Source organism: Rhineura floridana, chromosome 11 (genome assembly GCF_030035675.1).
Source record: "Rhineura floridana isolate rRhiFlo1 chromosome 11, rRhiFlo1.hap2, whole genome shotgun sequence".
Classification (NCBI taxonomy): domain Eukaryota; kingdom Metazoa; phylum Chordata; class Lepidosauria; order Squamata; family Rhineuridae; genus Rhineura; species Rhineura floridana.
The window spans coordinates 450,497-463,862 of NC_084490.1; the positions used below are offsets into that span (position 1 = coordinate 450,497).

At 49.3% G+C, this 13,366-nt stretch overlaps 1 protein-coding gene across 1 annotated transcript; it reads right to left on the minus strand.

Annotated features, from left to right (window-relative positions):
• Positions 1 to 70: 70 nt before the first annotated feature.
• MUC3A (mucin 3A, cell surface associated) lies at positions 71 to 13,222 on the minus strand. The gene is made up of 7 exons (XM_061590225.1): positions 13,061 to 13,222; positions 12,569 to 12,725; positions 12,239 to 12,416; positions 4,884 to 5,057; positions 2,670 to 2,785; positions 1,938 to 2,041; positions 71 to 1,291 (listed from the first exon to the last, which is right to left on the minus strand). Exons 1-7 carry the CDS (start codon positions 13,220 to 13,222, stop codon positions 1,256 to 1,258), a joined length of 927 nt encoding a protein of 308 aa, XP_061446209.1. The 3' UTR covers positions 71 to 1,255.
• Between the last annotated feature and the right edge of the window lie 144 nt (positions 13,223 to 13,366).

Consider the following 13,366-nt stretch of genomic DNA (forward strand, 5'->3'; position numbering starts at 1 on the left):
ATGCCTTCCTCTGAAGGATGTTCTAAGTAGGAAGGAGCTCCCCGACCCCGAAGACCACTTTCTGAGAGATCACAAAAGAACAAGAAGGCTTTTGCTTCACTTCCTTTATTTTCCCCTCAATGAATCAATCAGTGTTGACATCATCATCATAATTTATCTGGCAAGTGAGAACTGGCATTTCACCCTATATTGCACTCTGAATTTGATCAAGTCAAATGCCGGACAAGAGGGGGCGTGTGCGTGGCAAAGAACCCCTAGAGGGCAGACCACGGAGGCCACGGGACCAAACTGACCCAGGGAAAGAAAAGTGGCAGGCAGTTTCCTGGAGAGGGCACCCCCTCCTTTGAGGTTCCCACCACCCACCTCTTATTGAAAAAAAAGAACAGGCTCCCATGTGCTCCCTCTTGGAGCCCCCTTAGACACTGGCTATGGGGGGAGGGGTGATAGCAGTTGAAATCATCATGCTCTGCAATACTTGGGGAGACATGCCCCCCTCAAAGGGACCCACACAGCCCTGGCAACCGTCAGCACAAGGGTGCCCCCTCAGCTTCACTCATCAACCCACCAAGCTGCACTGCACACGGGTGGTTCATCCCAGAATGCACTGCTGTGCATGCTGATGCATTACACTGTGGATCATCAGTGTTGCTACAGGTGCATTAGGGGCTAAACTGGAATAGATGGGGGGGCAGTTTACGTTGATGGAGGGAGCAGAAGAAAGCCAGAAACCGGGGGAGCTGGTGGCAGGGGGGAGGAGAAGGAAACCAGAGCCAGGATGGAAAGGGGAAAAAGAGGAAGGCAAAAGAAAGTCAGCGAAAAGAGGGAGGCCATGATTGTTCCAAAAGTGCTAGCCACGGTCCCTGGCCTGCAGAGACAGTGCGAGACCCTTGCAAGGAGGCTCCTGCACCCGCTGGCCTTGGAATCCAGCCACGGAGCAAAGTCTCTCCCTGATGTGAGTGCTTGTGCAAGTCCAGTCTTTGTGTGCAAGCCCTCACAAGACTGTTTTTTCTTCTTCCAGTGTCGCTGTGCTCTGCTCAGAGGAAGAAGGGCACTGGCGTTCAAGGGGGCAACAACACCCCACTCCTAAGTTGGAACAGTGGGCAGGAAGGTGACACAGCAGCCCCTTCCTGTCACTGCAGCTGCACTGCCTCTTCCTGCATGGTGGATCCGGACTCCTGGGACAACCCTGTGCAAACCCTGTGCATCAGGGCCAGACCAGTCTTCTGTCTCATTGCCACCCCGTTTCCAGACTTCATCACAGCCGTGTCACGTGGGGCCGAGCGATGCGTGTCTGCAGCCGTGGTGCACAGGGAGACAAGGCAAAAACAGAAGAGTGAGGCAGGGTAAGGAGACATTCATAACAGGAGCCTGCTCTGGATCAGAGCCAAGGTTGACCTGCTTCCAACCAGGTGCCCCAAGTAGAAGGCGACAACAGCCCTCCAGTGTTACTGATTCCCCCCCACCCCGGGGAGCAACTGACATCTATTGGTAGACTGACTCTGAAACTGGAGGCTCCATTTTGCTATCCTAGCTGGTAGCTTTCGACTGAGAGAATTGTTCCTCTGCCAGGAATCTGCCTAGACCCCTCTGCAGTGGCCATTACCACATGTTGTGGCAGGGAGTTCCATATGCATTCTGCATGCGAGAAAGACTTTTGTTTTTTCCTTCTGAAATCTCCCACCCTTCAGCTTTGTGCCCCATTTCAAGAGAGAAAAACCTCTCTGTCCATAAGCCTACCACGTCCCCTGCACACACCCCGACCACGGCTGCCGTTTTAATACGCAAAAGCCCCCAAGGGCTCCGCGCAGCCTTCCCTGGCTGGGCAGCCGCTGCAGCCTCCTCCTCGCCCCGCGGGGCTCTTCGGCGCCCACCCTTCCCCATCAGCGCTGCCTCTCAGCCGCACGACCCCTCCCCAAATGCCCCCCCGGCCTTTGTACCTGCAGGGAAGTGTCCACTTTGTCCAGGCGGGGCCGGAAGGAGCCCTTCTCCGAGGAGGGGCCGCTGTCTTCGTCGGCGCCGCTGCTCCCGCCGGCACCAGGCTCTGCAGCGCAAGGGAGGGAGGCGCCCGGTCAGCCATCTCCAAATCCAGAGCGGCGGGCGGGCGGGCAGGCCAAGGGGGCCGCGAAGCCCAGCCTGCCCGCTTTCCTGCTGCGGTGAAAAGGGCGCCGCGAGGGCAGCCGCGCCCCGAGCCAGCCCGGCCCAGCGGGGTCCAGCGAGCGGAGCGGAGGGCCTCCCCGCGGCGATAATGGGCCCGCAATCAGCGCTGGCGCTGCGGGGAGGGAGACGCCGCAGCGCCTGCCCTCCCTCCCTCCCGCCCTCCCTCCCTCTCTCTGCTGGGCCCCCAGGAGCCCTGAGGGCAGCCTCGGCCCCCCGCCCATCCCTTCCCACCTCCCCACACGCTCGCTTTACAGAACGCTTGTTTTGCGGGGGGGGAGGCGCCGGTGGCCTCCTCTGGTGCTGTTCGCCGTCAATTCTTGTTATTGCCTTATTATTTCGGGGGGGGGTCTTCGTAACTTCACGCATGCTCCCTCACTCAGCAACCCCAGACCCTCCCTCGTCCCATTAGCCCCCCCCCGCGGGCACCGCAAGCTGCGGGCAGGGACGTCGCAGTTGCCATGGCAACCGCCGAGGCCTGTCGCCGCCCGCCTCGCCTCGCCCACCCTGCGTACCTGGCTCGCTGCTGTCGGCCATCGGTGGGGCGCTTGCGGCGGGGCCTCGGGGCCGGGCCACCCACTCCGGCTCGTTCTCGTACAAGCTCTCCTCGTCAGGAGCCGGATTCTCCACCCTGGAACGGGAGACGCCAGCAGGGGCCGTCAGGCGAGCCCCCTCCTCCCGGCCCATTTCTGGGGCCTCCGGGGGAAAGGGGTGCCGGTGGCGCGAGGAGGGAGCCCCGGCCGCCCCCCGCTGTATCCCACCCCGCAGCCCTGCGCCTGGTGCCCAAGATGTGATCCTCAGCCCGCGAAATTCAGGCCTTCTCCGTGCAGAGTCGAGGCTTCCAAAAGCAGACTTCAGCCCTGAATGAGCCTGCCTGGGTACAAATAGACCTAACCCTCAACGAAGTTCTGGGGCTGAAAGATTTAACTGATTCATCAGCTGAAACAGTTTGGCCCTCTGAAAAGTAGACCCTACAACATCTTTCCTCCAAGGAGTTCAAGGCGAACTCCACGGCTCTCCCCCTGCCTCCCTCCTCGCCCATTTTATCCTCTCAACAGCCCTGTGAGGTAGGTTAGGCTTAGTGTGGAAAGATCTGAACCAGGATCTCTCCAGCCCTCGTTCTGCACTCTTACCAAAATACCACACTGACTCTTTAATACAAGTAATTATAAAAACTGCCAGGTGGTAACCTCCATCTTAGAAGAGGCATCCCCACCCCACACCCTCTTCTAAGATGGTCTCTGTTACAGCACACACGAGCATCATCAAAACAAAGGATGCTATTTGCTCCCACTCATAATGCAAATTAAAATTAATTAATTAATTGATTAATCAGCTAAACCTCATCCAATTAATTGACTTTTCTTTGATTTGGGAGGGAGCCCCATTAGATATCTGTGTGCATGATGGCTGAACCTGAAACCTTACCCTGGGGAGAAGTAACCAGAGCCCTAATGCTCCTTGATGAAGGCGACCCTCCTACCCACCTCCACCTTGTGCTGTATATGTGCCAGGTATAGTGAATTAACTGTACTGACATCTGAAGCACAATGTAGCCTTCCTTTCCCCACCCCCACCTAGGAAAAACCCTGGAGAGGCCTGAGTTAGGAGTCTGCCGGGGAGGTGTATATAACCATATGCGAAAAACAAAAGTTAAGTGATCAGCGCCTGTGATTCCGTAGCCAAGGTCCAACAGACCAACACTACCTGGTGGTGCAGTGCAGGTGTCCACACAGATTAGAGCAAGGGATTTTGAAACTGGAAATACTGCAGAGAGACTCAATGGAGGGAGCTGGATTTTTTTACCGGATCAGAGCCACATAAGTGGTCTGCAGCCCTGAAGGCTGTTCATTTTGCAAAATATGCATTGGGCCAAAGAACAGAGATATCTGCAGATGTGGGAATGTGATGGAGGCAGGAGACCCAGGTGCTAGACTGTTTGCGTTATTTGAGGCCTGCTGCAGCCCAAAGCAAAGGGAGGAAATGTTCCCAGGAAAGAGACTAAGCAAGCCCAACTGGAACAACTGATGAATGAATAATTATCAATACAACTATTAATACAGGGTTATGCCTTTGCAGACATGTTTCATGGGGTGGCCAGGTGGAAAAGGGGACAAGGCTCTTGCACCTGTATCATCTTGTATTGGGACAGCCTCTGCCTCTAGGACAGCGTGGGAAGAAGAGGATGACTCCGTTCCCTGCGGTGGTTGCCCAGACAGCTCTTGGAGTGACAGCAGGGAGAGGCTCAGGGCCTCTGGTGCTATGTCCAAAAACTACGCTTGGATTTCCTTTCTGAGAAGGTGGTGTCCGCCTGTCAGTCCTCTGGTGGAAGCTAGACAGTAACTTGCGACATTTGCCAGAGGTGTGCAGTGCATTGCAGCACACAAAGTAAGGGAATGCCCCGCACTGAGGAAGATAACGTGGGAAGCAAAGCACTTTGCAAGCACCACAAGCTCTGCAAGCAGGTAGGTGAGCAAAGGGCGACGGGTGAGGTGAAGGGGTGTTCCCAAGACAAAGAAATCAGTGGCTCAGATGCTACATTATTCCCATCCAACATGGGATTTGGGAACAGAGGGAAGCATTTGGCACTGTTCGTGTTAAGCTCCACAACAGCGGGTGACAGGCAGACAGCATCCCTGTGAGAGGATGCAAGGTAACAGGCCAGAACATGGAGCTAGCAGTGCTTGAACCCAATGCACAATCCCCGCGCTGGGCCCTCCTCCTCCTACCTGTGTCCTTTCTCCCTCCGGCAGCAGCGCCTCCAGCAGAGAAGTATGGCCAAGATGAGGATGAGCAGCAGCAGGGCTGCCAGGCCAAGGGCCACCCCCACGGCTACCCCTACTTTGCTGATGCTTTGCTCACAGCGGTTGCCCACGTACCAGTAAGAGTCTGACTGCTCACAGCTGGGGAGGAAACACAGTGTCACTGGGCTGGAGGAGGAAGGGCAGGCTCTTTGAGCAAGAGGGTACTGCTGCTGCAGGGGGGGGTACTGAGTGCCATCAAGGCCCTTGATTTCTATTTATTTATTTATCATTTGATTTATATCCCACCAACCCTCCCGCAGGAGCCCAGGGCGGCAAACCAAAGCACTAAAAACACTTTAAACATCATAAAAACAGACTTTAAAATATATTTAAATAAAACATCTTTAAAAACATGTTTTTAAAAAGCTTTCAAGCCTTTTTAAAAAAGTTAAAAACATTGGTTTTAAAAAAAGTTTAAAAACATATTAAAAAGCAATTCCAACACAGATGCAGCCAAGAGCCAAGCCAAGATCACTCTAGTCAGACAAACGAACAGGTTCAGAGGAGGGCAACAAAGATGATCAGGGGACTGGAAACAAAGCCCTATGAGGAGAGACTGAAAGAACTGGGCATGTTTAGCCTGGAGAAGAGAAGACTGAGGGGAGATACGATAGCACTCTTCAAGTACATGAAAGGTTGTCACACAGAGGAGGGCCCGGATCTCTTCTCAATCGTCCCAGAATGCAGGACATGGAATAATGGGCTCAAGTTGCAGGAAGCCAGATTTCGAGTGGACATCAGGAAAAACTTCCTAACTGTTAATATGAAAATGGAACCAATGACCTAGAGAGGTAGTGGGCTCTCCGACACTGGAGACATTCAAGAGGCAGCTGGACAGCCATCTGTCGGGAATGCTTTGATTTGGATTCCTGAACTGAGCAGGGGGTTGGTCTGGATGGCCTTACAGGCCCCTTCCAACTCTACTATTCTATGATTCTGTGATTCTAGTCTGAATCGAAGCAAAACAAGGGGCTTCTGTAAGTGGCACCAGGAGCACCAGAGAGCCTTTGGGAGGGACTGAAGGTAGAGCCTGACACTGATTCCCTATATGTGTGTGTGTGTGTGTATTGTATTTTATGTATTTTAATTTAATGTTTTTGTGATTTTATTGTTTATAATTCTATTATGTACGTGTTTGATTTTAATTTTGTAAGCCGCCCTGAGTGCCCTATTATAGGGTAGAAGGGCGGGATAGAAATATTTTAAATAAATAAATAAATCTAGTCTGCACTGCATCTCTCGTGAGCACAACTCAGAAAGTGGCATGGAGCAGGCCGGCGCTTACCATCCCATAACCCCGCCTCTAACCTGGCCCTGAAGTACCAGAAGCGAAATCTGATCAAGGGAACCCAACTGCTTGTCGGAATTGCTCTCTATTGAGATGCTTAGCAAAGTTGTGTAGTGCTGCGGAACGGAGAGTATTGAGCGAGCTTAGTGTGTGTGTGTGAATCTTTGCTAAGATTCTATCTTCCCTGCAAATTAGTCAGACAGAGACTTTAAGCTGTAAAATAAGAAACAACTACTTTATTCTGGAAGTACATGCTTGATAGGAAAGAGTCCTATATCTAGCTTAGCTGGCTATGCTGGAGCAGCGAGCACTGGTCCCAGTACTCGCCCTCATCCTGGTTGAGAGGAGAGACAAAGAGAAGATGTCTGCTCCCCTCTTGAGAGAAAGAGAAGAACTGAAAGAGGCGGGAAGGAACTGGGATTCAACATTCCTTTGCTTATCAGTCTAGCAGAGGAAGGGAAGAGACAGCAGGATCAAAGGGATAGGGATAGCCTCACCCAGCAAGAGGTCTAGCTCCCTAGCTACCCTTATTAACCCCATGCAGCCTCAACCCACCAAGTTGGAGTTGAACCTCATACATTCCAACACCCCTTCTCAACGAGAACTTGGTTCATTCTACAAGGTGGCCCCCGAACTATGGAACGCCCTCCATGACGAGATACGCCTGGCGCCTTCTCTGTTATGTTTTCGGCGCCAGGTAAAGACCTACCTCTTTGCCCAGGCATTTTAAAAAATTTAAAATTGAATTTAAATTTGGAATTTTAATTATGTTTTATTGTGTACTGTATTGTATTTACATCTGCTTGTATTTTAATCTGTTTTATTATGCTATTCACCGCCCTGGGAGCTTATTGCTATAGGGCGGTCTAGAAATGTAATAAAATAAATAAATAAAATAAGGTGCATCTTGCCTCGTAGTTTCTGGTGTTGGACTTTGCCCAATGGTTTGGTCAAAGCATCAGCTGCCATCTCTTCTGTTGGACAGTAGGCCATCTCTAGAAGTCCTTTCTCCCTTATGTCCTTCAGGTAGTGGAACTTCACATCAATGTGCTTCATGCGAGAACTTTGCCCTTCTGATTCTGCGAGTCTTATGCAGGCTTGATTGTTCTCAAGTATTCTGATAGGCTCTGGTTCAGATACGCCCAAGTCTCCCAGAAGCTTGCGTAGCCACAGCATTTCCTTGCATGCCTCATCAGCTGATATGTACTCAGCCTCAGTAGATGAGTGTGCTACAGTCTTGCTTTCGACTTGTCCAACAGATAAGTGACTGCCCACTGGTTGACTTACGATCTTTGGTGTCTCCAGCCCAGTCAGCATCAGCATATCCTAGAAGTTTAGGATCTCGAGTAGCTGATAGATTTAGTTTCAAGTTTGCAGTGCCTTTCAGATATCTTGCCACTCTCTTGACTGTTTCCCAGTCTTGTTTGGCAAGCTGGTTTTTCTGCAGAGGTATCCCACTGCTACCGCCACGTCTGGTCTGGTTATTGTGCTGATGTACAGGAGTTTCCCTATAGCTTGTCTGTACCTTTCGTTGTCTTCCCGGGGTTGATTCTTCTGGTCTGGTTTCAAGTATCCTACTTCCATTGGTGTAGGTGCCGGATGTGCATCCTTCAGTCCTAGACTCTCAAGTAGGTCTTGAGTCTTTTGTTTTTGGTTTAGAAGAAAGGATCCATCTTCCTCTCTTTCAATTTGTATTCCAAGGTAGTACGTGATGTCGCCTAGACATTTCACTTCAACTTCCTTGCTTAGATTATTTACTAACTGTTGCTTGTCTTGTGGATTCTCATAAGCCAATACCAAATGATCCGCATAAATCAAAATATAAGTCCATTTGTTGTTCTTGAATCTGCTATAGAGGCATTGGTCTGCTTCGCCTCTTTTATAGCCTTGTTTCAAGAGCATTTGGTTCAGTTTGTCATTCCATGCTCTAGCAGCTTGTTTTACTTCTAGTTGCTCTACTTGCATCTTCTTCTTGCCGGCGACACTCAGGAGTGTCCTGATTGTTGTATGCTTGACTACAGTTTCAGTATCTTTCCAGGTCTCTGGCTCTGGAAGTTCACCAGCTCTTGCCAGGTAGGACAGTCTCAGTGGAGGTACACCTCTGTTGGTGCGGTTAGAGCGTCTTGGTGCAGGACTCTCTGCTGCCCCTTCTGGCTGTGCAGGTTCCCCTTCTTGCTCTGATTCCTCACTGTCCTCCAGTGCTGGCATGTTGCTGTAATCTGTAGTGCTCTATGGTATTTCTACTTCATCTTCTTCACTGTTGTGGTCTTGGAATGGTGCCCCTTCTGGTTGGAATGCACCTTGACCTCAAGGTAGACAGCTCTTTGGATTTCAATCCTTTCTGTTTGGGGATTTAGGATTCTGTATCCCTTTTGCTTTGAAGAATATCCAACAAAGATTCCTTCCTTTGTAGCGTTGTCCAATTTGGTTCTCTTCTGGTGTGGAATGTGACCATACACTTTTGATCCAAACACCTTTATATGAGCCAAACTGGGTATGCGCCCATACCATAATTCGAATGGAGTCTTGTTGCCATTCACCTTTGTTGGCAAACGATTTTGTAGATAGGTGGCAGTATACACTGCCTCTCCCCAATGCTTCTGTGGGAGATTGGCATCTTCCAGCATGGATCTCACCATCTCAATTAGGGTTCTGAGTTTTCTCTCCGCGACTCCGTTCTGCTCTGGGTTGTGGGGTACAGTGGTTTGATGCTCAATCCCATTTTCAAGCAGAAACTGCTGGGCAGCATGTCACATGTACTCCCCTCCATTATCAGAAGGTAGAATCTGTGGTTTTCTCTGAAAATTAGTGGTCACCATTGCCACATATTCTTTGAGTTTCTGAAGCATTTGCCCCTTCTCCTTCAACATATATATCACAGTGAATCTTGAATAATCATCAATAAAACTCAAAATATATTTGTTTCCACCAGTTGAAGTGATTGGCATTTCACAAATGTCGGTATGAATCAACTGTAGGGGGCGGTTAGTCTTCAGTTCACTCTGCTTAGTAGAAAAACTGGGTCTCGTCCCTTTAGCTTTAACACAGCAAGTACATCTCCCCTTTTCTTGGCAGGGTTCAACTTTCATGCCTCTTACTAAATTATTCTTTTGAAGGGTATTTGCAATGTCTCTATGCCCTAATCTCCGATGCCATAAATGTAAACAAGGCTTGTTACAGCATTCTTTCACAACATGAGCTTGTGGACCTTCCTGATCCACTTCATACATGCCTTTTCTCTTGGTAGCTGTGCATAAAATTTCACCATCTCAAGAAATTGTGCAAGAATCTTGTTCAAATAGCACTTTACATCCATTGTTTGTAGCTTCACTAACTGATATCAAGTTGTTTGAGATTCCTGGGGTCCAGAGCGCATTCCTGAGATAAATTTCCTCAGTGCCACTTGGAGTCTGGCAAAACAGCTTAGCATCTCCCCGCGCCTTTATGGGCATGGCTCTCGAGTCAGCCAATCTAACTGTGTTTTCATATGGGGTTAAATCTTCAAACAAATTTTTTTATTAAATCAGCGCTTGCTCCACTGTCAACATAGAACTTTGCATCATAACACTTTTCAACATGAGTTACTTGAAAGCCTTTTGCATTTTTCTTGTCTGTCCCTTTAAATCCTCTATCTTGTTTTTCAGACTTTCCTTCAGGCTTCCCCTTCTTATCACACTGGTTCCGAAGGTGTTTTTCTGAGTTGCATAGAAAACATGGCTTGGCTTTCACACCTTGGGATTCCCTTTGTTCCCGAAATCTGCATTTGACTGCCTGTCGGTCAGCAGCTTCCTTGCTAGCTTCTTTACTAGGAAAGAGGAGAGCTGTCCTTCTTCCGTAGCTGCTTTCTGAGAGAACTGCTCTCTCACTTCTGAAATAATCTCGTTTGGAGTTTTGTTTTGTTGTTGCATTATAAGTACAAAAGTCTCCATATATTTTGGAAGGGAATCCAGGAATAAAGCAATCTGTACATTTTGGTTCAGCTGCGTTCCCTTCTCTTCTATCCCTTGAATTAACACCATAAATCTAGTAAGATGTTCCTCAAAATAATCATCCCTCATTTGCAAATTAATAAGGCTTCTTAACATTGCAATTAAATGTCCCTGGGTTTTGGGATTATGATGGGATTCCAGGTTTTTCCACATCTCTCTGGCATTTTTAGAATTCATAATCAGAGGAATCTGATTATTACTCACAGATTTAGTGATGAGGTCTTGTACCGTTTCGTCCTTCTCAGTCCAAATTCTTTGTTCCTCCCGAGAAGCAACTTCTCCTGGTTCCAATCCTGTAATAACTTCCAACAGCTTCTGTTGTCTCAGATGTTTCTTCATTCGAAATTCCCAGAGCTTCCATCCTCTGGCGGTAAGCTTATCGGTGCCTAGACTCTCCATCACGGTGGCTATCCTTAAGTAAAAGCCTCAACTCTTCACTAAAACTCTGAAGGTTTCTATTTTAGCTTCCTTGATTCAAACACAATAGCTCCTTTAATTGCTCAAATCTCCATTTGCACGGCTGGGCCCCGCAACCTGTTGGAATTTCTCTCTATTGAGATGCGTAGCAAAGTTGTGTAGCGCTGCTGAACGGAGAGTATTGAGCGAGCTTAGTGTGTGTGTATGAATCTTTGCTAAGATTCTACCTGCCCTGCAAATTAGTCAGACAGAGACTTTAAGCTTTAAAATAAGAAACTACTTTATTCTGGAAGTACATGCTTGATAGGAAAGAGTTCTATAACTAGCTACCTAGCTATGCTGGAGCAACGAGCACTGGTCCCAGTACTCGCCCTCATCCTGGTTGAGAGGAGAGACAAAGAGAAGATGTCTGCTCCCCTCTCCAGAGAAAACACAGAGAGAGGCGGGAAGGAATTGGGATCAAACATCCTGTTGCTTATCAGTCTAGCAGGAAGGGAAGAGACGGCAGAGGATCAAAGGGATAGGTATGGCCTCAACCAGCAAGAGGTCTAGCTCCCTAGCTACCCTTATTAACCCCCATGCAGCCTCAACCCATCAAGTTGGAGTTGAACCTCATACATTCCAACACTGCTGATGGGGGATTGAGAGTGAATGGTGCCGGCCTAATTGTTAGCCGTTCTTGCTCCAAGACAAAGGATCCCATTTCTCAAAGGGTCCCTGCCAACTTTGTGCTGAAAGTGTCCGTGAAGAAAGCTCCACAGCCTTCCTGGGGACATCTACTCCGTTGTTTGGCTCTCCTCTTGCAGCTCAAAGCCCTTTCCATCAATCACCCTTTTCCAAGTCCTTTCCAGCTTCTGGACTGCAGGGTCTCCAGGTCCAGGGTCTGTTGCCATAAAACCCAAAGGCCAAGTGATCCAGCAGACAAAGAGGTGGACTAACTCTGGGAGCCTGTACTCAAACTTTGCTCATGATGCCCCACTGGGAGTCTCTCTCAGCCTCTCCTTCCCATGGGCAAAATGGCATTAGCGTTAATCTTCCTCACAGAGTTATTGCAAGGGACAAGATGACCAAAGATACTTGCAAATAAATTGCATGGTTTTCTTTAAAATGACATGTAGGGATGTGCCAAAATTCTGCCCAATTCGGATTTGGTATTGAATTTTCCGTTAATTCACTTACTTGCTTGTTGTGGATCGGATTTTTATGTAGCAATTTTCCGTGGCAATTTTCAAAAATGATTTTTAAAAAATCCACCTCTGAATGATAATTTTATTGATACTTCTTTTCATTAATTGATCTTTTATTTCAAAATACTGATGTTAATATTAATATTTTTTGTGGGGGGGAAATGGATCAATATAAGCAGCCACTGGTGTGCAGAGAATGAACTCAGATCAGTATCGGCCTGCTCGGCTGCCAGAATGCTTCCAAAGCAGCACCACAGCCAACGGATCCCATCCCTAATGACGTGTATCTTTGCCGTTAACACAGTCTATAGGAGCAGGCTGTGGAGGTGATTCAGCCCCCCTCCACCACAAACCCAGCTCTTTTGCCACCCCCTCCTTCTCCCCCGGCATGCTACTTACTAGCAGTTTGGCCCGTCAGATTTGATGTAGCAGTTCCCATTCATACAGCTGAAGGTGTTGGGGTGCAAAACGCTGCAATTAGACACACACAGAAGTTTGTTGCTGACATTTTGTGCTACATAATATGGCTGGAGGTTGAGTGCCACCACTGAGGTATTCTTGCATTCAGCCGACAGGTCTGGGAAGGGAAAGGAAGAGAGACCAGTCATCAGAGGGGATGTTGAGCCTCAGCTATCCCAGAAGGAACAGGGAGGGGGGAGGCATGAGTTTCAAGCGCCTCCACTGCCAGAAGACGCAGAAGATTTGGAAGTTGTTGAGTCTGAGCAGGACCTTGAGCGAGGGGGTGAGTCCAAACTCCAGCCAGTTCCCACGAAAGGCGCGATCTCTGAGGAACACAGCGCGCCGCCCCCAGCTCCTGCAGAGGACCTGTTAGGGGAAGTTCCAGAGACAGTGCCAACTCCTCCTTTGCCCAGCCGTTCCCGGGATGCTACCAGTGTGGCGCAGCCCCCTGACCTCGAGCCCGTTGCTCAGGAGCAGGTGTCTTCTGATGAGCTGTTGGAGACACGCCCCCCCTCGCCTCGCTCCCGCCACCCGCGAGAAACTAATGGGGCAGAGACAGGACTTGCGAAGGAGTCAGAGATTACAATCGAAAATGTTCCCTACTTAAGCTTGCCACTCACAGCGGGGAGTTGCTGAGTCAACTTCCTTCATACGCTGCAGAGCATGTCTAGAGTGCAGTTAGGGATTCTAGTGAGTTAGCACAGGGTTTTCTATGAAGCGCAATGCCTTTGATGTATCCATTACTCATAAAACGAGATTTACTTGCACCCTCGTCTCAGCCTCGTACTTCCGGCTCTGAACAGGACAGGGAGAATGCAAGTGACGCTTATCGCAGCACCACATGCATGGCACCAGGAGAACAGCAGAAAAATCTGGTGCAGGATCAGACTCGAGGCCCTTTGAGTCCAGCACCCTTTTTCCCATAGTGCTCAGCCACTTGACTCCGGGAAGCCCACAGGCAAGACAGAAGCACATCAGCCACCTCCCACTCTTGTTCCCCCAGCAACGGATACTCTGAGGTAGGCTGCTTCTGAACATGGAGGTAGTATACAGCCATCATGCCCAAGA

What these genes read in the sequence shown, in the direction of transcription:
- MUC3A (XM_061590225.1), bottom strand. Translation starts at nt 13,222, where the DNA reads ATGGGAAAAAGGGTGCTGGACTCAAAGGGCCTCGAGTCTGATCCTGCA. An exon ending in AGGCTGAGACGAGGGTGCAA is followed by an intron (nt 12,726 to 13,060) that starts GTAAATCTCGTT and finishes CCACACTGGTAG; the next exon opens with CATCCCGGGAACGGCTGGGC. An exon ending in GGCCGACAGCAGCGAGCCAG is followed by an intron (nt 2,042 to 2,669) that starts GTACGCAGGGTG and finishes CTTGCGCTGCAG; the next exon opens with AGCCTGGTGCCGGCGGGAGC.